A 27,879-nucleotide genomic window follows, 5' to 3' on the forward strand; every position below is an offset into this window, starting at 1 on the left:
TGGGAACTAAGCAATATCCCATCATAACATATTCGTAACCTTTTTGATCTTCAAGATTTAAAATGACCACTAATTAAAACTCATCATGATATTTCAAAATCAAGATTAAAAAGACAACATTAGTGGAATAGGAAAAGTTTACCAATATTTTGAAAAAAAATTAAAACAACACGTGATAAATTTCATGCGTTCGAAAGCTTTTCTAGATTTACCTTCATCAGGAACGCTCAAAGCCGAATATTTGGAAGCCAATAATGTTTAAAAACCGAAACAGCATATTAATTTGAATATATATATCGATGATTTACATATTTGGTAATGTACTGCGGTTTCACGATGAACATTTAGTATTTTATTTACACATGTAACACGACAAATTTCATTAGTGTAACATGAATAGTTTATTATTTCGAAGCAATCTAATTCTTTCAGGGTTTTTTTTTATGCTCAATATTCAGTCTTCTAAGTGATGTTTTATAAGCCTATTGTATAAGAAAAATTAAATGATATCAATGTGTAAATAACAATTCAACGCACATAATGGAATCGGAAAGACAGACGAAACTATTCTAAAAAGACAAAACGAGGATAAGAGACATAGCAGTCCATAAAACACTAGCCATGGATACTGTCTGCATTACAACACTGTCATTAAATTCAAAATAAAGCGGCAAAATATACATCTTGTATTCTTTGGAAGATTTGCCGCATCATTTCCTTAAATTGGGTTGGTTTTTTATGTATGTTTTATTTAAAGTTGTATAACACAAAACAACCTCGTGCAAGTCATGTTACATTTTCGTTCAATTTACCCAATTTCAGACACCAGAGGCAATAAAACTGAAGACACCAAGTGATGATTTTTGGGCGTATAAGGTAAATACGGAAAATATTTTATATATTATAACTAAAACCTTGCGAAAAGTAACATAAATGGCGTTCTGATTTGTCTATGCACAAAAACATTCTTATAGCAAGTATACTGGTAACATGACTTTTTACTCGCCAAGTTTAACTTTAAAAAATGAATTGGTGCATGTTTTAAGTGTGTAATACCATTGTTTGCATTACATCAAAGACCATCTAATTGAAGTGAAATCTACAAGTCATCAAACTGTAATAAACATCATTAAACAAAATCTACATCTTATTCTCAATTCGAGTGTTTGGTATATACTTTAGCTTAAGTTGTGTTATTCTCGTCCCTGAATGTAAATTATTAAGTATCTATTTTTCAACTTATTTAAAACGGGTTTTTCATAAAAGATTGACGAGTCTATTATTGCTGATAACATGTTAAGAATTGCAAATGCAAAGCTTTGTATTCATTTTATTATTTTTATTGTTTTACTTTTATGATCTTTTTTACTAACCTTGAAATATCTATTAAAGCTTAATAGGTCCATGAGGTCATAAAGTACAAAGAAATAAGTGGAAAATCTAAAATGAATTAAAAGATGAAATATTCCAATATTTTTAATTGAAATAAGGAATCCAGATGAAATAACCAACAAGATATGTGTTAGCGTTGATGAATGCAAAGGATTCAGAACATATTCATTAACTAGATTTAGAGTAACTAACATCAAAGATAGCCGTCGTCAGGTTACTCAACGTTTAGCAACCGATGTTATATTCAGCGCGATAACATCTTTATGCAAACCGCTGCTGGTGTAATAAAAGTCCCCGGGGGGTTATCCGCCAAGTAGAAGAACTGGATTGAAAAAAACTCACCAAAGATACCAGGTTTATAATTTTGTACGCCAAATGCACATTTTATCTACAAAAGACTCATCAGTGACGCTCGAATCAAACACCTTAAAATGCTTAATAAAATGCGAAATTGGAAACCATTGAGGATCAAATTTCTGAAAGGTCTTGCTATTACAGCTGATGTAATCTATTCCTGGGATAGAAAACCCTTATTTTTTTTAACAAGTCAAATTTTAAATATTTTTTTGTTTGCAATAAATTATTCCTGTTCATAAATTTTGTAATTGCAATTAACACAAGGTTGCAATAGCCTTATGCAAAGACCACCATATACGGTTTATGCAATTTAGTTTGAGCAATTTTGGATTTATGTTTGACTTTTCAGACTGTCTGTCTCCAGCGTACATGGAGAAGGTTATTCCTAAACCACGTACCGTGAGAAACAAAATCGGAACCAAACATATGTTTTTAGTGCCAAGTGGTCAGTTCCTCTGTTTGTGGACTATCAATCCCTGATGGTGCCATTCACCAGTTTCTCGGTCCTGGCATGATTTAAATGAACATTTTGTTTGGAATATTTTATCTATAAATTAAATTTATGTTAATGTAAGAGAAAAAAGCTCCCAGAGGTAACGTTGACTTTTGAAGGATTTCGCTGCTCTGTTTAGGTTCTTTTAGTTTTTATACTCAAGCATTGTTTGCTTTCGAAACTTTTTTTTCTCGGGCGTCTCCGATAAAAGTAATCTAAAAAAGGAAATCGCCATCATCATACTAATTTTATAAATGTCAAGGGCTCACGCACATAAAGGAAAGAACGGTACTACGTGACCAACGAAGCAGTAAGCCAATTTAATTGGATCATATAGGTCTATGAAAGTGGGAATAGTTTTAACGCTGTGCTGTCAATATTCACTTGTTAAAATTCGAATAACTGCTGATAGAGAGAAATTTAAAATTATGTTGACTGCAAAACCTAGTTCGTACCATTTGTTGAAATTTTTGACGACCAAAAAAGAAAGTGTCATAATTTGATTTATCAACGTCCTTTGAAGGCGTGCGTGTAATCAAATACAGATACTAGCTAGTTGACTACACTGTTATGTCCATTTCATATTTTGTAAATTATTTTTTGCAAACAGTTTTATAGCATGTTCTACTTTTAAAATAAATTAAATCAACGTAAAATAAGAATAAATATTCCAATAAAAGTAACAGGTCTTAAAATACTTTCAGTCCCAACTTTCTCTGTTCGTCTAATCTGTAAATTTTCCGTCCTTTTCTCTATTTTGACATTGTTTAACTGACTTTTGTTTCCTATGGTGATCATGCATAGCACTCGGTCTTACTCCATTTAATAAAGTTTTCCTTTCTATTGGTTTGTTACACAATGTTGATTGCTGTACCCCTATTTTTTTTTACATATTTACCTATTATGTCTGTTTGTTTTGTTCAAATATTGTTGTCAATACAATGGAATTTTATGCGACTGTCATACAAGTGAGAGGTTTAGCTAGCTATAAAACATTGTTTCCATTCGTTTGATGTGATGAGTGAATCGATGGCACACCTGGTGGAAGTTTTATACCCAACGGTTTAACCATCCAAGTAGTCAGGACTGCAGAGTTGTCATGATATATCGTTGATACGGTAATTTCTGTATATACTGTTTATAAAATGTTGAATTATTCGAAACACTAAGGTTTTCTACCTTAAAGCACAGAAGAATATAAGCCGTATTTGGCATATCTTTTTGGATATTTTGGGTTTTAATGCTCTTCAACTTCGTATGCAATTTTGTCGTGTACCAACAATTTTAGTTCGAATGCCACGGATGAATGTAAATAGACGAAACACGCATCTGTCTTACCAAATTATATCTTTTTTATAGCACAAGCATATGCTTTTCAATGACTGCTTATGTCGCTTTAACACTAAATCCGTTGGAGGTATACTGACTGAAAAGATAGTGTGGAGATTATGATAAATACATGTATAAAAAAGTCCAGTGATAGTTGTTGTTTGTCGTCTATCAAAGCTGGTTTTCGTGTATTGTAATTAGCTAAAATCAGGCCGATAGTTTTCTTTGTTGTATTGGCTCACAGTTTTTTATCTGAGGCCTTTTATAGCTTAATATAAGCTATGGTTTTGTTCACCGGAGAAGGCCCAAAATTTACATTCTTGTTATTTTGATCTTTATGGTGGATATTTGTCTCATTGATAACATTAACAACTCACCTTATAATTATTTTGGTAAACTTACTTCATGTTTAAAATTGGTGCAGTAAAATCGGAACTGTTGATCTTATCAATATCGATTAACGGTAGCTTACTTTTTAAATAATAGCTTAGATGTAGTTAATATTTAGGCAATAGAACTGAGCAGTGCTTTAGTTATTTGTTTTTATCGTGATTAAGATTATAACACAATGTTGACTGCTGTACCCCAATTTTTGACATTTTTACCTATTATGTCTACTTGTTTGCTCACACATTGTTGTCAATATAACGGAATACTATATGACTGTCATACAAGTGAGAGGTTTAGCTAGCTATAAAACAAGGTTCAATCCACAATTTTCTACGTAAGGAAATGCCTGTACCTAGTCAGGAATAAGACAGTTGGTTTCCGTTCGTTTGATGTGTTTGAGCTTTTGGTTTTGCCATTTGATAAAGGACTTTCCGTTTTGAATTTTCCTTGGAGTTCGGTATTTTTGTTATTTCACTTTTTTCTTATAAAAAAATCAAGATTAACTGAACTTATTGCAATATAGCCTGATTTACATGACAGCGATATAAAGTCTGCACCATCCAACTACTCCTGTTCTTCACCGGAAGACTTACATTGGCGAATTATCATGCCTCTGAACACTATTTGAATACTTGAATATGGTTTACTCCACCAGCAATATGTATTCGGGAAGAAAACACAACAAAAAATCAATTTAAATCTCAAAGACTAATTTTAACTTTAAAATATAAATGTTGCATACTGCATTTTGTACTAGCATCCACTTAAATAGCGGGAAAGTGTTGCATGTTTTGCATAGGTAGACTATTGTCTCACTTCCTCCAAATAAACCAGATTCAGACTTAATTTACTCAGTAAAAAAAATTTATAGAATACTGAATTTTTAACTGAGTACGTCTTTGCTCAATTTTTCCAAACTGACAATTTGAACTCCGATATACTCTTATTATGCGTTGTTCCTAACAGTATTTTCTTTTCCGAATTAGAAAAAAAAATAGCCAATATTATTTATAGAAAATCAGAAGTTATTCTAATCTATATATAATCAAAGTCTCCGTTAAATGCTCCGTGTTATTAATCATTAGTAAAATAAGTAAATAGTATGACTATCTGATGTTGTGTGTGGAATTCTTTTATTTATATTGTGTATATCTTGTCTACAAAATACCTATCTCAAACCGTGTAATTGACATTTGTAAGTATTTGTCTCATCATACCATACAACGGACAAATTAGGCAAGTGGACGTTAATACAGGAACCTTTTATCGGATAGACTGTCTTGTTTGTTTAAATTAGGATGACAACTTAGATCCTGTACTAATTCCATATCAAAGAAAACTAATAAGTTGGTAAATTGTTTGTATTTTATGTTAAAGCTTAGATAATATTTTATGAACATAAATAGCTAGTTTAATGTTTGAAACTCTGTAACTTTTTAAGACTGGTAAAATATGGGGTCGATGTAACGTTGACAATTTTTTCGGATATCAAAAAAATAACCTAAAGTATTCTTCTTAAGGTAAGAGGTTATCTGACACTTTTTTTCAAATATTTTTATCTTACGGGTTTATGCATCTGTCATTGCATCTTGAAAATTTATACACATGATATAAATATAAGCAGATCAAACATTGTTGCCAATAAAATGACTGTTCCTTAAGACACGAAGGAAAAGAAATAAAATATATGTAGGTATATATATCCTACAATAATGGACAACCATCCATATCATCAGTTAAGCTAAAGCAAATGTGAAAATTTTCTGAGTAGACAACCAATTATCTCATATCAGGTAGAAACACCAGACAGAATTATAAAAAGAAGATGACTAAAACAACTGGCATAGACGCAGAAGAAGAGCACATTCTGATCATTCAACCCTCTCTCATTGTGTAAATGCGCTATAATTGCATAAAAATGTACACTAAACTTGTCAGAAGAAAGCAAATAGAAAAATATTAAGAGGCACCGACTGAAGAGTAGACCTTTTTGTTGCTGTCTAAAATATAAGTACAAATGACATATAGATCAAAAATTCTTAAAAAGGGATATAAATAAGTGTACCTCAAAGCAAATTGCTGTGTTAAAAACCCAAGTAGAAGATAAGATAACAAAGATACCGAACTCCAAGGAAAATTCAAAACGGAAAGTCCTGTATCAAATGGCAAAATCAAAAGCTCAAACACATCAAACGAATGGCAAACAACTGTCATATCCCTGACTTGGTACAGGCATTTCCTTATGTAGAAAATGTTGGATTAAACCTGGTTTTATAGCTAGCTTAACCTCTAGAAGATAAGAGACCAACTGTTTTAAACTATCTGAATATTTTACTTGATCTAAGAAAAATCTTACCTCAATGATATCGCAAAGATTCAAAAAGTGCTGGGAATTGGTTACCGAGTCGTTGCATTTTGAATTAATAAATCCGAATAGATAGAAAGTCAGTATAGAGTGGTTTTTACTATCATCTCTCTCCGAGCATGCAATGCTGAAGAAGCTATTTAGGTATCATTTGTATTTGTAAGACTAACTTGCAATGCATGAATTAAATATATTCACCAAACTAATAAGGATTTAAAATGAAAATATATGATTTATTCGTTTGAGTCGTAATTAATTTTAAGATCTAAGATGCAAATACATCCTAGCTTCAAAGCAAACGAGATTAAGAACTATTGGCCCAGTCAATTTTATTTGTAGTGGAAACCGCTAAAAAAAAAGCATGTCAAAATATGAAGAGCACCTTTATTTATCACCTAAATTTTGTCCGAATAAGATCATTTTATTTTCAAATGAACAACCAGTTTTGATGATATACTAATACACAATAAGGTTATGCCAGGGCTATAATTTCAACAAAATGTCACATTGATGTCTAAATAAAATAAACGTTTTGGATGAGTATGAGTATACTCTTTTCCAATGATACTAGTGTCCCGTTCAAATTGACACCTTTAAAACCACCTCTGTAGTTTCTGTAGCCTCTTGGTAGCGTTTTCGACTCGATTGTCGGAGGTCGTTGGTTCAGTCCCCGGCCGGGTGAACCAAAGGTTTGAAAATTGGTATTTATTTGTTGCTTCTCCGCTAGGCACAAGGCACTTAGTAGTAAGAATGAAGACTGGTCTGCTCGGAGTTAGAATAATCGTGAACTTGGTAAACAATCAACACAGAAACATGGATGACTTGAAAAATAAGTGACATACGATAGAGCGATGTTTCTTTGTTTTTTTTATATTTTTTATGCGTTCCCATTTTGTCATAATAGTTCTTAAATAATTCGTCGTCCAAAAGTTAAGAGCTGCAAATCAGGATAATATCAAACTAAACATCAACTTTACTGTATATCTATAATTTTCTTGTTTACTTTGAAACTGAAATCACGAAAAGAAAAATAACTTTCTTCAGAAGAATTCCACTGTTTAAAAGTTACAATGTAGTTATGGATAATAAATGATTGTGTTGATGTCGAGTGCCAATGCGACTTCAGGGCGGATTAATGAAAAACTTGGGGCACCCGACAGCAAAACAAATCTTACACATCAAAAGACATGATTGAAGTTTTTGTCGAGTTTAAATTCAGTTGTATATACAAACTTACAACATCACTGAAGTTACAGATAAAATTAAATGGTATTGAAATTAGCAGACGATCATTTACAAAGTAACTTTTACTTGTCTTTGTCAATGTTACGTGTGCTTTAATGAAAGTCAAATAATGACATTGTAATTAGTATCAGTGCATGATGGTCGTAAAATGAAAAATACACCTCTAAATTAGAGACTTTATATGATCAGAGTGATGTCACTACTTATTTGAATATACATTTTTTTAATAGTGAAAGGAAAATTATTAAACGATTGTCGTAAAATAAAAAAATACGCCTCCAAATTAGAAACATTATATGATCGGGGTGATCTCACTGTTTATTGAATATACTTTTTTAATAAAGAAAGCGGAAAAAATATTACCTCTTATAAACGTTACTATAAAACATTGTAAATTTGGAAACTTTGTTTAATGCCTAATCAAATGATACTTATCTTAGTAAAGTTTGTAAAATTATAGTATCAGTTGTAACTTGACAAAATGTATATCACATATCTAGGATCTATAATTGCTTTTATGTCGGCTACCTAAAACATCTATATATTTTCGCAACGGCGTATTTCATTGTATACTATGCTTTAAAAATGTCAGATTTTTTATACAAATAATTCACATTACTATTGTATTATTTTATTGTCTTGTGAAAAAAAGGCGGAAGATACCGAACAGAGAATTAAAACTCGTGATTCGAAGAGACAAAAATAACCATGGCTAAAAACCGAAAAACGATGATACAAAGAACAGTCTACAAAACACTATATAAAGACAGGGTAAAACGAACCCCACCTAAGGTGCTCCGTGATGGTAAGCAGATCCTGCTCCTCATGTGCTACCTATCGTGTTGCAAATAACCCAATAAGGATCTTTGAAAAAATAAAACTTGAAACCCAAAACTTCAATCGAACTGAGTTGTGGTTGATTTGCATACTAATATCTATAAAACGACGATGTTCACTTCATTTATTTTAGACATTATGATCAGAGTGATGCCACTGCTTATTTCAATATACATTTTTTTTTAATAGTGAAAGGAAAATTATTAAGTGATTATCGTATAACATTTGAACATTTTGTTGATTTTAATTGCAGCTTCAACAAATTAAGGCGTAAAATAATATTCTGATTCTGGCAGTTTGGGTAACATTCCTTCGTTTTGGCAAGATTTATTTGATGCAACACATGTTTATTAAGAACATGTTACTCATATGCTTTGAAACTATGATATTTTACAGGTTTTTTTATTCTCTTATCAGCTAATATTGCCTGTATTCATAGTAAAAAGTGTGATTAAAAGTAGTTTTCTGGAAGACAAACTGTAATCTTACCTTTAAATGGTTTAGACAAATCTGTCAAACTTGTAAATATTACTGTATTATCCTACTTGTCACGCTTTATTTAGTTGTTTATTGATTATCATTACAGAAAATGATGATTGAATTTGCAACTGTTGTCCGGTAAAATTGAATGCGTTCTCATATTGACTAAACAATGAAAAATGTGTGCATTAATTGTGACGCGTTTTAGACTCTTAATTTTGTTCTCTTTTCTTTGGAGAAAAAATTATATTTAAAAGCTAAATAGGCTAAAAAAACAGAATAAAAAATAATATCATGTTGGTATTATAATTTATCATATAGTTACTATTGCAAGGCATTAAAAGCTAAATTCTGCAAAAGAGCGTAAAACGCATTGAAAAAAGGGGGAATGTTTTCAAATTAATACATTTTAAATCTTTTCAGATATTACTAAAATTCTTTTCAAAATGTTCGAAAATAAAACTGAGATAAATAAACAAACAAACAAAATCGAAAAGACATGCTATTCAATATGCGTTTAATTTAATAAAAAAAGATATGCTTCGATTTAATTGAAAAAGAGAAAGGCAGTTATAATGGGACAATGCTTCACAGTAATGGTATGGAGAGATTTGATAACATTTGATAACATTTGCAAAATATCAGAAGTTATTTATACGTATTAAAATAAAGATAAAAATTGGAGAAACTGCTACCTTGCATCAACTCAAGCATGTAGATCATATCTGTTCTAAACCATAATGTTTAATTAGTGATTTAAGCATATTTTTCTTCAATACCAGATTTTCTTGCCAGAGATTTGTCGTCTGGATCTTCCCCACGTGCATAGATGTAAACAGCCAATCAAAAAGAAGCTCTTCTAAGATGAAGATGTAAGGCCCTTGTTTTTCAAAGTTTGAATCAGTTATTGATAAGTTGACGTATTTCATTACTAGAAGATTATACTGCAGATATCCTGAGGATTATTAATCGGACACAATTACTTAATAAACAGATTCTAAGGTAAGAACAATTTTTAGAAATGATCTTATTGATATAATAATTAAAATAATGATTTTTGTTTATTGTCAATAAATTATTATTATCATTAAAAGTATTATTATTATTATTATTATTATCATTATTATAATATTATTATTATTTTGTCAATGTTACCATTTGTTACATTAAAAAACAACTGGATGGTTAGTACTGGTGTTATTCCATATTAGTATTGATATTAATTTATTGAAATGTGAGATATCTTTTATTTATTTATCTTGTATGTTTATTTGAAGTAAATCGTTTTTTATGTTTAGATAAATCTATATCGTTTGTATCTTTAAATAAATCTATATTTTTTTTTAATTTTGATTGTTTTTAAATATCATTTTAAAATATTTCTTTAATGTGGTCATAATTGTGTATTGGATAGGTATGTTGTACAGATAATAATGAGAAAAGTAAAATTAAGTTGTATGCAGAAGATAAAATAGTGGAGTATTACATATTTTTTTTCAAAATAATCAAAGAAATGTGAAAATAACTGAAGCATCTCCTTCAATGCTAAATATTTGTGTGCAGGTACCTTGCTCAGTAGGATATAATTCAACGTCATTTGCATTTATAACAATCATTACGAAATGTGATTTCATTATTCCTCTGGTCTATCCCACTAAAAAACTTTCTAGGGAAATATTCAACTATACACAGAAATATTTTCTCTTATTTTCGTATAGAATGTTTAATAGTTTTGCTCAAAATAAAATATTCATTGAACTTTGAAAATAATTTGAAAATAGTTTGTTAATAATATACAAAATGTAATCTCTTTACGAGCTAAAACAGTATTTATAACTAAAAAAAGGGGAAAATAAAAAACAATAAGGATTAAACTTATTAAATGAATCTGCATAATTTTGTGGAATTTTAAATGGACATTGCGTATCTGTTCAAACATTAAACAGTATTATCAAAAAACAGATGCATTCTTAAATTTAGAATACACCATATCAATTTCTTCATTACCCATTAATTGAAAATAAATGTATGGTGCTAATTTTTATTGCACATGACACCTGTTTTCTGGAATTTTTTTTCATCAGCTACACCCAAGACCTGGGTCTAAAGTTTCCAAATATCTCCTTTTTTAGAAGATGATTTTAATCTGAGGTCTTTTGTAATAATAGCATATGGACATATTATGACCGACATTTCTTTCCCCGTTTCAAATTCATTTATGTTATGTGTTATGCATATGAATAAAACCCTTGTTTTTTAATCGTTGTAAGTTTTAAATGAGAATATACAAATAGATTGAAAGGGTAAGGCTCATAACACCTGTTTCTCAATTTTTCTGTCAAAAGTGTTTTCGGGAAGGCAATAACGTTTTGAGCATTCTGTGTCACTGAGAATAACAACACCGCGTTTAAGAACAACTGCAACATAGTTTTACGAAATAACATTTTCAGCACAATTCTTTATTTCATCTTTCTCAATGGTAAACTTTGTTTTGTACATGTATCTGCTTATACATCCCTGACTTTCAAATGTTTAGGTTGAGCGTCCCTGACGAAGGTAAAACAGAAATGAGCTTCGGACGCGCGAAATTCGTTAAATGTTATTATCATTGTACACATAGTTGAACGAAATGTATTTGCATTGTTCAAATGTTGAAATTTTGGCCATCGAATTCTTATTTGTCTTATTTGTTGTTTGTTGTTTGGTTTTGATTTTAATATATTCTGTTTTTCTTTAATGTGTTACCTTTGTTTCATTTAATATACTTAAATAGAATATAATGATTAACTAAAGTGCATTCAGCAGAAGAAATAAAATTCGTTACTTCGCTCACCACAAAAAAAATCTTATTTTGTTGCAGAGGTGAGGTGCCCGACACTCCTATTTTTGAAAACTGCAACGCCCTTCTACTACTATATAAGACTAAGATCATTTTGAAACCAATGGAAATAGGACATTGTCATAGTTTATTAAATATTCTGCCATATTTCGGACTTGGTTACAGGGATTTTAAAATAAGATGGTAGGTAATAACTGAATTTCTAACGCCAAACAATCGTGGTTTATGATACGAAAAATCCTTGCTCTATCTTCAACAAGTAAGGACACAAAAATACAAACCGCGAAGGTTTCATCGGGGATTATAGGAACATTCATCTGAATTAAAAGAAGCACCAATAGGTTTCACCAGAAAGTGTAAACTTTTATCTTCGGAGTAGGAACATTCAATTCTAAACAAGGAACAAACGGCCTCATAAGAGAGGACAGACATTTATCTCTGGAAGAAAAAACATTCACCTTACAGAAAACAAGGTTTTGTCCTGCAGGATCAAGTCGTATCTTCAGGAGTCCGTCCGGGAGGACAACTTCATATATATATATATATATATCCAGTAAAGTCAGAAACATAAACTTAATCCTGAAAAAAGACTGTTTGTCTTATAAGAAATCCTCATTTAAAAATTCAATTCAGAAGTCAAACATTCAATTTAGCAAAACAAGCAGAAAAGACACTATTCGGGAGTAAGAACATATACCTACAGAAATAAGCGACAAAAGTCTCAATTATTGAGAAAGAACACTTATCCAGGGAAAAACAAGTGATTAAAACCGTCACTCTCAGCATCCAACCCATGGCAAAGCTTAATTCGACATTCATTTGGGAAATCAGAAATTGTTTTGATAAAAAGCCGTGTGGTCCCAATCTTAAATTATCTGTACCTACTATAAATTTTTCAAATGAAATCCTTAACAAATTCAATCCTGTCTTCTTAGTTTTTAGTATTAGTTCATTAATATAAAACGACATTTGTTTTCTCTATATATTTAAATTTCGCGTATGTTGTATACTCTTTGGAAAGTAAAACTCTTCAAGACAAAACTCTATCGTGATTTGAATATTATCTCTATAGTTTTTAATTTGGTATTATGTCATTGTATTCAAATAAAACCTAATGAGAAAACGATTGATAAACAACATAGTAAAAAGACTATTTTGAAGACATCTTACCTGATTAACATTTCTGTGTGTAACTCGGGTATGCTTTGCAGATGATCAGGAAAAACTGATTTTTTATTGTTTATGTGTGTTTTTCTTCTAAAAAGGGTTTAAGTATAACAGTATAAATTCATAATTTCTCCATGAGTTCTTTGTTTACAAAGGATACTGATAGTATTGGTGTAGCCATTATTCACTAAATTACAAATGGAATGGTATGTTATTATCCCAACTAGAAGGAAGACCAATTTTACTGGATTTATTTCACTTAATAAACCGACTGTGAATATGCTGTGAATTTATCAATGAACGCTCAATTTAGGGTATTGGAAGTCAATTATTACAACACCAAAATACTCCCAAACCTATTCATTACTGCCAATAATCATACACGTCAGATGAAAGCCATTTTGATTGCTTCTAACATATTGTGAGAAATTCTAAATGATGTATGTTTTACATTTTATTAAAAACAAAATAGTTCTCTTTTCTATGAGATACAATCGTTAAATAAACACACAAAATATCCAAATAAAATTGAGAATGGAAATGGGGACTATGTCAAAGAGACAACAACCCGACCAAAGAGCAGAGAACAGCCGAAGGCCACCAATGGGTCTTCAACGCAGCGAGAAAATCCCGCACCCGGAGGTGGTCCTCAGCTGGCCCCTAAATAAAATTGTGTACTAGTTCAGTGAAAATGGACGTCACACTAAACTCCAAAACATATAAATGAACTAAAATTAAAAAAACATACAAGACTAACAAAGGCCAGAGCCTGTTCCGAAAGATACATTTATGCTTAAGTTGGGTTGTTTGAATTAACTCGAAATATATAAATTAAGAATTTGGCATTCTAAATTCTAGATTCAAAATTCAGAATTAAAGTTATGCTTCAAGTTTAGCTTGTGTATAAAACAACGGTTTTGTAATGATGGATAGAAACATGGTCATAGTTATACATCCGTCGGAATTAGGTAAACCACACAATTATATTATTATTTATTATTCGCAAAACAATCGGAACACTGTTTGTCGATAGGGTACGATCCAGCCACTCAGAGCCTACAACTTTGGTACTGGTATTATGTATTTGGTAGATTATTCATTCTGAATCGCGTAGTACAATTGAAGAAACAAATTCTCTAGTCTATGATATCGCTTCGGAACTTCTTTACTTATTTTCTAAGCAATCTATGGAAAACATTGTAACAATATGTCTTAATGTGTTTTTATCAGTGTGAATAATTCTGTGGACGTCCTGGGATGAAAAAAATAAATGTTATATTCATTTAAGGTATACAAGCAGTCAAAGGACTTAATTTATATTTCAAATTAAGCAACGTGGTGTCTGTGCAATTTAGTACCATTTAGTGCAAATTGAACAGTAATACTTTGTTTCATCTTTTGTCAGGAAATTGTTCATAAAAATATGACATTATTTGATTTTCATTAACCGTCCTGTCCCTTCAATTAAAGCTCGACACAATTGTTATAAAAGGACGACAGCACAGGGCTGTAATAGACGTTTGAATAATTCATTGAAAATACATGTTAGTAGTCGGTTAGAAATCTGAGAAATAATGGCTTTTGGCAAATTTGTCGGTGATATCAATTTACAATATCGATATAAAATAAGACATAATTTTGATGACGAGTAGAATAGAGTTTGTACGATAAATTGTGGAACTGCAAGTACGTCATATAGGGTTATTTTAAACAATGGATTAATTAATAACAAAAGAAAAGAGGTTTATTTGTTATGTTTTTGTTAACAAATATATCTTGACCATCACATTTACTGGTTGTTATGTGTGTTAATTTTCATTGCACCGATAAGCACAGTGGATCTCAAAACGATATATATATTAATGCCAACCAACGTTTATACATTAGCAGTTCAATTATAAGAAATTTTAGAAATTCACAAGTTATTTTTTTAAATAATTAACAATGCATTTTTTCATTGACAGGTTTGTTTTTAATCGTCTAATAGTCTGTTCCAGTTACAATTCATTTTTTTTAAATCTTGAAATTGATAGCTGACAGCAATATATATCTTTTTATGAATGAATGAATGAAGGAATAGCTCAATCAGTCCATATTAATGAGAAAATTTGAAGGGAAACATCTCGAGTTGTTTAATTACTACAACACCGTGGTAAAGGTGCATTTATTTTCTATCTAGAGCATTTATAGTCCGCGCTAGGTCTGTTTTTATTTTGCTGTAAAGTGTGAACACTTTATCCTCCAACCTTCTATCAATGATCAGGATACAGTACAGCAAGAAAAGCGCTGATCATTTCATCAATGTGTATTTTGTAGAAAATCATGAGATTGTTTGCGAATACAAATCCTAAATGCTTAAAAAAATATAAATGTTTTTATCATTTGAAATGAAATTTGACGTGACGTGACTTCAGAATTTTTATTAACTTTCACAGTTATTGTTTTACATTTGGTATGCAATTGTCAATATTAAGATTATTGGCGATAGGCATTTTAAAACCAGAGTCTAAGGCCAAATTTTACGAACTTATAAAATATACAAATTTGAAGTTTGCATACGGTTTGCATTTTAAAAGAATAGAATTTCAACAATAAGAAATACGTAAATTATAACCACGCCATGATAGAACTGTTAGAATAGACTTCTGCAAACGAAATGGAATAAAATGGAAATGTTTCCTAAAACACGTACAGATTCTCATTAACTCTAAAGTCATAAGACCCGCATAACCCTAACAGTGATCCAGACTGGCTTCTTTGAAATTGATTATGAAAAGTTAACCGAATATAGAGTAATTATTGTTTAACATTTGGATCTATTGATGAAGTCTCGTGCAATTTGGCGGGAACCCCATACCGCGAAACAGATTACAGTGTCAGCTGCAGTGCTACTATTAAAACATACAAGATGGTTTAGCTTAATGGTTAATCACGGAAATATTTTGTCACTATACTAGGAATTTGTCTTTCTCTTTTTCTGAGATCTCATGTGAAAAGTCAATTTGTTTTTGTATTTAAACAAGTTACAAACTGTTAATTGTAAAATGACTAAAACAAAATAAACAAATAAGCCATCTTTGCCAAGTTTAAGCATTGTTTTATCCAAAATGTCCTTTGCAATTTATTTACAGGCTGCTTGTGTCATTTCTGCTCTCTTAAATTCTGTATACACCCTCGGTTCACTCAAATGTTTCAATTATAACCTTTTTGGGGTGTTTTGAAATTTTTTCAACTTTATCTTATTTATGAATTGATGTAAAATTGATGAAGTGTGTCATGTGACAAAAATAAGCACTGTGCATTCATCTTAGATATAAGGATTAACTTATTTTCTATTTTTTCATTCATTTAGATTTGACACGAAGAATAACTTGCCAATGTGTCTTCAAAGTTCATCGACGGGCCATGAGTAGTGATACTGGCACACAACAAGATCAAGAAGTTCCTTATCTAGACAATAACAAAGTGGTAAGTCTGTCGATGTACATACAGGGCAACAACTAAGTGACAAGTCTCTAGGTGTACACACGGGTATAAGGCAACAACTAAGAGGTAAGTCTCCAGGTGTACACACGGGTATAAGGCAACAACCAAGTGGTAAGTCTCTAGGTGTACACACGGGTATAAGGCAACAACCAAGTGGTAAGTCTCCAGGTGTACACACGGGTATAAGGCAACAACCAAGTGGTAAGTCTCTAGGTGTACACACCGGTATAAGGCAACAACCAAGTGGTAAGTCTCTAGGTGTACACACGGGTATAAGGCAACAGCCAAGTGGTAAGTCTCTAGGTGTACACACGGGTATAAGGCAACAACCAAGTGGTAAGACTCCAGGTGTACACATGGGTATAAGGCAACAGCCAAGTGGTAAGTCTCCAGGTGTACACATGGGTATAAGGCAACAACCAAGGGGTAAATCTCCAAGTGTACATTTGGGAACAGGGTAAATCTCCTGGTGCACATACGGGCATAAGGTAACAACCAATGAGTACTTCTCCAGGTATACATATAGATAAATGGTGAGTCCCTGAAGTATATAGGGCACAAAGCACTAACCTAGGGGTAAGTTTAGTCTAATCTACGTGATGTTAGAGTGTAATAACAACACGGTATGTCTTTTTTATTGGAAAGATTATATTGTTTATAAAGGAGTATAAATTTTCTCGACTTGAGCAAAGAAACTAATATTACCGTTGACTGTGACCATTCTCAAATTATTGTCTGATTCGTAGAAAAATCATACAAATGTTACTGTAAAGTAAAGATATTATTTGTTTCTTTTTTCTGTATTTTGTCGTACATTCAAATAGATATATTATGATACGAAAACAGATCAAACGAAAAATGTAAAAGTGACTAAATATTCCTTAACTAATGTGATAGCTTAAAGCATTTGCAATTTTCCAATTATTGATTCGTTACAATATCTTTATTCAGTGCTGTTATCGGTCGTGTGTGTAATAGTTTTTGCATTACAGGGGGTCCATGCACGTGCATAAATGTTATTTCAGAACGGTTCTTTATATGGTTCAAGAGTGTTTGTTTAGCAAGTATAAAAAATCAATAATGCAATTGTGCATACGGGAAGGTAAAAACATGATTAATCGCAGTATTTACTAAATTGTCGCTATTTTTTTTTACAATTATACTTTTTTGAATTACTACCATTGTTATTGTCTGTTGTTTAATAAGGAACTTCAATGCCAGCTAGGTACCATGTAAAATTTATTTTCATTTATTTATTCATCTGTAATGGAAAATTGCCGTGATGGTCAGGTGCGGATCCAGGATTTAAAAAAAGGGGGGCTGGCAAGCCAATGTTTAGGGTGTTACTTTTAAAAAGTCTATGCATTCATCATATAGGAAGCTCTATAGCCTGGCCCCCTGCCTCCCCCTAAATCCGCCTCCGATGGTGATATGAATATATTCAACTATGACAAAATTGATACTATAGCATTCATGTAGCAAAAAGGTGTTTGTCGCCGCATATAATTTTTACAGCTTTTAAAGTAGGAAAAAGGGTAAGAAAAGACTTTAGTTAATTTCCAATAAGACAACCCTCTACTAAAGACCGAGCATTCTAAAAAGTAATGCTTTTGCTTCTACAGGCCAGGTGCCGTTATATTGTTACTGCACTATTTCTCTCTGTATGTGGCATTAGACGATTGTATGTCTTTCAGAAAAACCATTAGTGTGTTTCTGAAAACGTTTTAAAGTGTATACTTTTTCTTTGCTAGATATAGATTTCTGTTTGTGGAATTTTTATATCAAAACTTTAAGTAAATACTAAAATAAGAATCACAGCACACTGATACATTGTCCGCGGCAAATATATAAAATACGGGATATTGTGTTAATTTGTAATCGCTTGCCAAATAAAGTTTTTGGTGATGGTTAATTGTGCTCTATGTTAATTCAGCAAAAATATTCCTAAAATTTGCCTTCTAATTTTTGTTTGATTAAAATATTATAATTTCGTGTTATGTTATTGTCAAGATATTATAATTGTCTCGTTCATCTGCACTTTCCGGCGGTGGCAACTCCTCCTAAAAAACTGACAAACCCCCGATTTCATTGATTCTTTTACAGAATTAAATTCAAACATTGTCGGTCTTGTACATTACAGGGGGTCTTATGCACGTGCATACATGTCATTTCAGACAGTTCTCTCTTTTTTGTAAGGATTGGGTGTGGTTTGACAATGGTCCTATAGTAAGCATGTACTCTGCCATATCAAGGATAACATAGAAAACAGAATATGAGTTAATGAGCTCTGTATATAATCTTTTTTATTCATTTTTCCTGAAAGACAAATATTGTTATCGTTTAACACTAGTATCATTTCCTGATAATTTATATATATTTTTTATACGAATGACTTTGGAGAAAACCTACTAAAAACGGACCGCTTTAAAATTTGTGACGTGTGTAAATTCGTATTTGGATAGACGAATTATGTGTTTTCTTATACTAAAAAGATTGAAAACGTGAAAAAAATTATGATAAAGTTAAGTATTTACAAAAAAAATGCAATGAACTGAATTTTATAACTTAAGTGTACTGAGTTTGAGTTATCAGTCCTGTATTTCTAACTCTGAAGAATAAGATATGGACAAAGAACATATCCATTTAAATTTCATATGTTCCAACAATATCTTAATGAAAAAATCAGTCAAAGTAGTCTTGAAACCTTTCTACAAAACTCACCGCACCCCAAACTCCTAAACAAAGATCGTAATTGCTGCTTTCTCTGAATCCTGGATACAAGATCATACCAGCTTAGTCGTAATTGCTACCCCTAAAAAGGCGTTTTGTTGCTGCTAACCCAAACACCTATAAAATATTTGTAATTTCTGTTCTCCCTTAATTCCCCTTTACATGGATTGTCATTTCAGCTTTATCATAATTACTCTATTTTATCCTTGTCATTATTCGATGCTCTTTGTTTTTGCTAACCCTGAAACCTACACCCTATACATGGCTAGATATAGATGATATCCCTGAAAATCCCTTCATGAAGCTCGTTATCATTGTAAATACCCCGTCTCTACAATGCTTGTCATAACTGCTATATATTCTCTATCTCTGGAAACATAATATGCAAGGCTCGTTGTTGCGACTATTAATTGAAAGTTAATTGAATTTAGCAAAACCTTTTGGAATGTTTGGGTCCTCGACGCTCTTCAACTTCATACTTGATTTTGCCTTTTACTTTTTTTATTTGAGCGTCACTGATGAGTCTTTAGTTGTCGAACTGTGCGTCTGGTGTACAAATTATAAGCCTGATATCTTCTATTTCAACTATATATTATATTTTGTTTTCCTTTTTCCTTGAAATATAAAAACAAGAGAATGTGGCGCGATATACAAACCATATTATTATTTTTGTTTTACCATAGATTGATAATAAAGATCGTAGTCCAGAATCAGCAGAAAACAAATTAGCAGACAGTGGTATTGATAATAGAAAAAGAAGGGAAAGGGGATCAGAACTACTTCAAGTTTCAGACGGTAAACACTTTATTTTAATAAATGAAGCTAATATATCAAGTTAGTAATAGACAATTAAATAGTTTGGTATACTTCTCATAATTAATCAAAAGCATTATATATATATATATATATATAAAGGGTTAGCAAAAGCTTTTCCAAGATCTAATCATTATATATATATATATAAAATTTAAGACATGGTTGTTTAAATTTCGAGCTACCCTTGATGTTTTTAACTTATTCCTCCCAAGTTTAATGATTTGAGTATTTAATTTTACATTTTTTTTCAGAGCTTTTCCAAGATCTAAGCCAGATGCAAGAGACGTGGCTAACAGAAGGTAGGTCTCTATTTTTATTCATTTTTGGCATTGGACTACTGGTTATAAGCTAGCGGCTATTTGCCGACATCCATATTACTGTAATTAGGCCCTTATAGATACAAAGAGACATCTATATAGTAATCAAATCATCCAGAAATTAAGAGCAATTGAAGTGACTTCAGTGCTATGTAGAAATGCCAAGGGCGCCTGAATTATATGTATTTATGTATTTATGTGTCATTTTACATTTTTACCAAATGATAAGATTGCGGCAATTTCAAATTTGAAGTTTACTTATTTTCCGGATAACTGTCCGGTCTTGATAAAAATTAGAAATACTGGAGAACACCAATTTTATTTTTAGCGCCAAATCTCCCAGACTTATAGCAAAGCTTGCTAAAATATGAAGACGTCAAGGAGCACAGTAGCACAGAGGCATAATCAACAATGGGAAAACACTTGACGAAAGTGTGACATTATTTTATTCCCCTGAATCCACCAGCACCTACATATGGTCCCATCCAAATACCCAAAATTAAAGCCAGAGATTTTGGTTATCTGCACATTTATAAGAGGGTCGTAATGGGGGTACTGTCATGACGAATAACGGTAAAAATTCTTGCCAAATGACGTTAACGGTAATTTTTAGTGCATGACGATAAAATGTACACTTTCCTTTAGACGATAAAAAAGATAAAAAAAATCGACTGATTTTGACGAATCACGTTATTTTTTTTCCAAAAATAACGATAACGATAATTATTTAAGACCTCTGACGAAGGATATTTTGACGAATCACTGTAAAATATTAACCGATTTGACGCTAACGGTAGATTAAAATAACCGTTTGACGCCAGACGGTAAAGGGCATTCCTACCCTCTTATAACAGATTGTCATACGACCTCCCACTATGGGGAAAGAACTGTGGCTCTATTCTAAAAATAAAATCTTACAGTCAAAATTGATAGTAGTGTTATATAATAAGGTGTACGGAAATGTACATGACTTATATATGTAAGATTGTTTTGTGATGAGAGTTACTTTACAGAGAGAATTTGTTATTTTGTGTACTTAAAAATTCTAGATCAATATTATTTTAAAGTCATGGTCCAAATATACTGATTAGATTCATAGGATTTCTTCATAGGATCCTCCCTTTAAACAATTTGAAATCAACTATTGCATTGATAGTAGGCCTAATGTTTAACAAAATGTGAAAATTTATAACCAACAGTCTAAATTATAGTTAATATATTAAAAAAATACCAGGTACAAAAAAACAACCACCTTGGACATAAATGAAACAATAATAAAAGATGTTTACAAACTAGAAAATCATCTAAAGTAGATTGACTTCTCAGATCAATATTGAGACCAGAAATATGAAATGAAATATTACAATAGACATGTTCTGTATATCATAAACAGCTACTAAATATTCAAATGTCTAGTCAATATTTAGTGAATGATGTAGCATATTTTAAAGGATAAAGATTAAAGAAATAAAGAACAAATATATTATGTATATATATACAACTTTCACTTTTTGAACTAGGTTTTAAAACAATATTGTGTTAATTTTCTACACCTTAACATGGAGACAATTTTCTGTAAGAAGAAAACTTGAATAAAAGAACCTTATAAGACTTCCCTTGCAGTAGAGAAATTTGTCTCATGTTGTTTAATCCTTTTTCTTATGACTAGTTGAATTTAAATAGAAAAGTTTGTGTATAGATTTGACTTGGGATTACTGCTATCCTTTGAATTAGTTTTTATCATTGAAAGTTTAACAAGAGATTAGTGGTACAGATCTTTTTCAAAAGGAGAGGTGGTACAGATGTTATGGTTATCTGTATGATTAGTTTTGACTCGTGTCATCATACATGACTCGGTTAGGTAGAAATACAAAAAATAACATGTACAAAAGCTTATGATGTTGCATACAATTTCTTAATGTCGTAGAATAAAAGATATGTAGATTTATTTGGAATGTCATATATATTTATCTAACACTCAAGATGCACTAGTTAAAGGACATTTTAATGTTTTGAGTAAACTTTGGGGATCTATAGGAATGGGTGAAAGGTTGGTCGGTCTGTCTGGTCTGTGTGGATCTATAGGAATGGGTGAAAGGTTGGTCGGTCTGTCTGGTCTGTATGGATCTATAGGAATGGGTGAAAGGTTGGTCGGTCTGTCTGGTCTGTGTGGATCTATAGGAATGGGTGAAAGGTTGGTCGGTCTGTCTGGTCTGTGTGGATCTATAGGAATGGGTGAAAGGTTGGTCGGTCTGTCTGGTCTGTATGGATCTATAGGAATGGGTGAAAGGTTGGTCTGTCTGTCTTGTCTGTGTGGATCTATAGGAATGGGTGAAAGGTTGGTCGGTCTGTCTGGTCTGTGTGGATCTATAGGAATGAGTGAAAGGTTGGTCGGTCTGTCTGGTCTGTGTGGATCTATAGGAATGGGTGAAAGGTTGGTCGGTCTGTCTGGTCTGTGTGGATCTATAGGTATGGGTGAAAGGTTGGTCGGTCTGTCTGGTCTGTGTGGATCTATAGGAATGGGTAAAAGGTTGGTCTGTCTGGTGTGTGTGGATCTATAGGAATGGGTGAAAGGTTGGTCTGTCTGTCTGGTCTGTGTGGATCTATAGGAATGGGTGAAAGGTTGGTCGGTCTGTCTGGTCTGTGTGGATCTATAGGAATGAGTGAAAGGTTGGTCGGTCTGTCTGGTCTGTGTGGATCTATAGGAATGGGTGAAAGGTTGGTCGGTCTGTCTGGTGTGTGTGGATCTATAGGAATGGGTGAAAGGTTGGTCGGTCTGTCTGGTGTGTGTGGATCTATAGGAATGGGTGAAAGGATGGTCGGTCTGTCTGGTCTGTATGGATCTATAAGAATGGGTGAAAGGTTGGTCGGTCTGTCTGGTCTGTATGGATCTATAGGAATGGGTGAAAGGTTGGTCGGTCTGTCTGGTCTGTGTGGATCTATAGGAATGGGTGAAAGGTTGGTCGGTCTGTCTGGTCTATGTGGATCTATAGGAATGGGTGAAAGGTTGGTCTGTCTGGTCTGTGTGGATCTATAGGAATGGGTGAAAGGTTGGTCGGTCTGTCTGGTCTGTGTGGATCTATAGGAATGGGTAATAGGTTGGTCGGTCTGTCTGGTCTGTATGGATCTATAGGAATGGGTGAAAGGTTGGTCGGTCTGTCTGGTCTGTATGGATCTATAGGAATGGGTGAAAGGTTGGTCGGTCTGTCTGGTCTGTATGGATCTATAGGAATGGGTAAAAGGTTGGTCTGTCTGTCTGGTGTGTGTGGATCTATAGGAATGGGTGAAAGGTTGGTTGGTCTGTCTGGTCTGTGTGGATCATAATCTTTGTCCTTGTCTAGTTCGCTTCAAACGATGTAAAAGTTTGATTGTGATACAGTATGTTAACATCTCCATAGACACCATTTTTCTTTATATTGTTTAGTCCAAATATTTTCAACCTTTCAAAATCCTTTTTGTCACCATAATTCAATATTTATATGACCTACAGTAAATACAGAAAATTTGCAATGCTCTTATAATTATGAAATATGTGATAGGATTACTGGTACTACAAATGTATCTCATATAAAATTTTAATTGGATTATTTAAATATATCCATTCCAGAATTGACATTAATTTTTCTAAAATGTGTGTCAGCAGATTCTAAATTCACAGAACTTGGTATACATTCAGTTTTAATTTTCAGATGTATAAATAAGACAAAAAAGTATAATTCAGTAGAAGGTTGCGCATTAATCCAGATGAGCCGACTTTCTAAACTGTCCACTCATCTTTGAAATTTTTATTATTGATAGAAAGATATTCTTATCAATTTTCTGAGAATGAACCTTAAAAAATCTGTGTTCTACACATATATAACAACTGTGCTATTTTGATATTAACCAAAAAAAAAAAAAAAAAAAAAAGTTATCAGACAAAATAATTTCTTTCAGTAGAAGCAATATCATAGAATATAAATTCTTTATGGTAAATGTACACAAAAAAAACATTGTATCTTGAATATTTTCTGTTTTTTTCTATTTAACAATAAGTTCAAAACTTTGTTTAATATTCTATGGATTCATTTATTTTCGTGGATTGAGAAAAAATTAGTGGATAATTGATTTCATGGTTTGCCAAAGTCTACATACAAGCTTATCGAAATTCGTACTTTGTTGAAATTAAAATTCATGGTGAACCTATACCCAATAATTCCATAAAAATGTGTATCTCGATGAATGAAATTTAGTTATTAAATACATCTACTGTTAAAGATAACAAACTATGTTTGAATAAATCATATAATTTACCATCTTTAATTGTATTTTTTTAGCGAGTCAGACAGAGGAAAGGGAACAGTATGTTCCGGGATGCAATACTGGAATCAAGGGAAATAACTATGGTAAGATAATAATTTTCTACTTCTAACAGGCAGAATAAAAATCCATTTGAACTCTGGCAGAGAGTTGTCTCATTGGCAATCTTACAAAATTTCCTTTTTTTATATTGATACAGGACATGCATTTTTACTAAAAGTAATAATGTATTTGCAAGAAATTTGTCACGAAAAGTTTAATGGATAAAAATGAAAACTAAACCAGGTAGCCAGAACATAAGACTTGTCTAAGACTTCCCTGTTCTGATAAAGGTATTTTTCTGATAAAGTTGAAGTGGTGGATCGTCTTCAATAATAATGTCGTAGTCTGATAATTTACCAATCTGTTTATGTTTGAAGTATGACATTAGATCTGTTATCAAGAGTGTATAATTGAACAGATTTACATGAGGATTTAACACTCCACCCAGTGAATTATGTTATATAGATCTATTAACAAGGATTAACTTGTCACATTCATTGTGAAATACATTTAAATCTACCCAAACTTCGTTAATAGTATTGGTTTTATCACAAATTTGTTGGAAGTTGTGGTATCTTAATTGACTTATATAATCTTTAAAGATTAAATTTTAGATATATCCTTACAAAAAATATGCAGACTTGAAAAGGAAAATTTGACTTTTAATTTTATAAATGTTTATTTTGTGTAAACTATAAATAGGTCTAATGGAAGTGGATACAGTTAATTGAGTCTGTTTGACCATATGGTGATTTACATTAAATTACATTATTTCAGTTGATTTTAGTTTCAAATTAAGAATGATGCTTGTAGTGGAAATAATTCAAATTTGAATCACTATATATTATTTTTATGTCCAGACAAAATTTATACACAATACATGAACATTATGGAAGAATGAAGTTAGCTCTGTGTTAAATTCTTGTTTATAGGTTATTAGCATTTGAAATTTTTTGATAATTTTTTTAGAATTTTTATCCGGAAAAGATGTTTAGATTTTTCAAATTAAATGTATCGGAAGATTTGAAAGTTTATCAGTATGAAAAATGAATCAGAAATAACAAGTATTTCATAATATTATACCATAAGTGATTCAAAGATTTAATTTTGAGAAATATAGGGTTACTGTGTACAAATTTTAGATGCACAACCTAGGAATAAATAATGTAGTACACTTATCATATTAAACTTGTTAAACATCCTTAAGTGTTACTCTTACTTGTGTCCTCCCTCCACTTTTGTATCTATTCAATTGACTAAATTATTTAAATTTTGAATTATTTCTAGAACTTTTAAACACAGGTTAATTTGAACATTTCTTTTTTATCATTCCAGAGTTGTGCCCATTATTATCCAAATTGAGAGATCCTTTTAATAACTAATTATCATGGCCATGTCATTTGAAATTTTCTGTCATTGAATTCTTAACTAAAGTTTGGATCGTCTATGTCATAACAGCAACAAAAAAAAAATGGATTAGAATTTCTTACAAAGTCAGGAATATGACAATTGTTTTTTCTTGTTCAGGTAAATGTTTGATTTTGTCAGTTTTTATGGACTTTTTCTTTTTGAATATACCTTGGAGTTTGGTATTTTTAAATTTTTTTTATACTTTCTTATTTTGTTTTGCAATCGACATAAAAAAATTGAAAATAGGTAAACTATCAGGGTCAGTTAGGTATTAGGAAACAGAAAAGTCTTTTTTTGTTGCCCTGAGAAGATGATTGCATGTATTGGTTCTGAGTTATGCCCATCAATTATATCCCATTGAAGATACAAGTTTGCCAAATCATCTGTTTGGAGCAGATATTTGTCACAATGGATACATTATTTTATTTGATAATTGAATATGAATTCATATTCACTTTTATCGTGTTATTGCAATAAGTTTTGAATTTAAAAATTTTATATCAAATTGCAAAGTTTTTTGAATTTCAGAAGTCCTTTATTGTTTCTTAACTAACAGTAGATTTTTTTTATATATTTATGCATGAATATACATATTTTTCAAGTAAACTAATTTGATAGTTTCATCATGATTATTTATATGGTTATCATTTATTATGTTTTTATTCTGATTTCAACTTTTTATATAAATTTTAATTTGTATAAAAGAAGTAACCACTTTTGATGTCTAGTTTTAATCTTATTCAACAGGATGGAGAAATGCCTGAAATCAAGCGCAAAATATGAACTCAATATTTTTTTTATTATTTGTAAATTTTTTCATAATGGTTGGTTCCCAGGAAATACAAATAAAAAGATTTTATTCAATATTACTTACATTTTGTATATATATGTTACAAGACAATGTCATAGGAATGGACTGAATCGGATGACAGTTGACACCTAGACTACTCGGAAATGCAGATAGGTGTCGCCACAAACTATACCCATAATTAGTTTCTAATATCTGAGATGTGAAAAGGTTCCTATCTAAGTCAACAAATTCACATTAGTTGATAGAATTAATATCACTGGGTGGAAAAAGTTTACAATAGTTCATATAAAGTTACAACTTACTATTTGAAGATAGAAAAAATATTTATTTAAGTGAAATTGCATTTTTATCTAGTAACTGTCCATAAGGAATTTTTCCAAAGTTTTTGACCTTCTCTATAGCTAATTTTAGATTTGTTATAGTCATAGTTTTTGTCATGGTAATTTCAGTTTTTTCCCTATTTATATATTTTTTCATAGTAAGCTGGTCAAGATAATTATAACATCTGCTGAGGGTATTTTATATATTGTTTTTTTATAGATCCCTCACTGATGCAGGAAGAAATCAAAGCAAAAATTAACAAAATCTTTTAAACGCAATAATTATTTGGACTTAAAAAAATAAGGATGCTATTAAAAACTTTTAGATAGCATATAAAGTAATTTAAATTAGAAATTAAGAATTGAAAATTTTCAGTAAGCAAAGTGAAAGAACTTGAATTGTAACTACTATGTATTTCATCACAATGTTAGTTTACAAGTTTCTCTCTTTTTTTTCTTTCTAAATGGTAAACGACACAACAAAAGTTTTTGATAATGTTGTATGTGATCATCAGACAAACATTGACTAATTGGATGACGACACCAACCAAGATAATTGTGATGTGTGGTGCGAAATCTAAAACGGACTTATCTCAACTTCATCTGACTATCGCCAAAGGGTGTAATTAATTGTTGTGTGATGTCCTCAGAAATGCCGCTGGTCATAGCTACACAAATATACTCGGTTATAAAGATGGCTTAGTGGAATTTCTTTAACGATTTTATCTTTTCACTGATAATTTCAACTTTTATT

The 27,879-nt window shown here is 31.4% G+C and overlaps 1 protein-coding gene across 1 annotated transcript in view; it reads left to right on the forward strand.

The window, feature by feature from the left end:
* The first annotated feature begins 9,797 nt into the window (after positions 1–9,797).
* The window catches only part of LOC127729294 (ETS translocation variant 1-like), a 53,615-nt gene continuing 35,533 nt past the window's right edge, over positions 9,798–27,879 (forward strand). Inside the window, exons 1-5 of the mRNA XM_052237033.1 lie at positions 9,798–9,890; positions 16,247–16,362; positions 19,794–19,905; positions 20,178–20,225; positions 24,560–24,628. Coding sequence (XP_052092993.1) covers positions 16,300–16,362; positions 19,794–19,905; positions 20,178–20,225; positions 24,560–24,628 — 292 coding nt within the window. The 5' untranslated portion in view covers positions 9,798–9,890; positions 16,247–16,299. The remainder of the gene's footprint in view (positions 9,891–16,246; positions 16,363–19,793; positions 19,906–20,177; positions 20,226–24,559; positions 24,629–27,879) is intronic.

Source organism: Mytilus californianus, unplaced genomic scaffold (genome assembly GCF_021869535.1).
Source record: "Mytilus californianus isolate M0D057914Y unplaced genomic scaffold, xbMytCali1.0.p SCAF_2, whole genome shotgun sequence".
Lineage (NCBI taxonomy): Eukaryota > Metazoa > Mollusca > Bivalvia > Mytilida > Mytilidae > Mytilus > Mytilus californianus.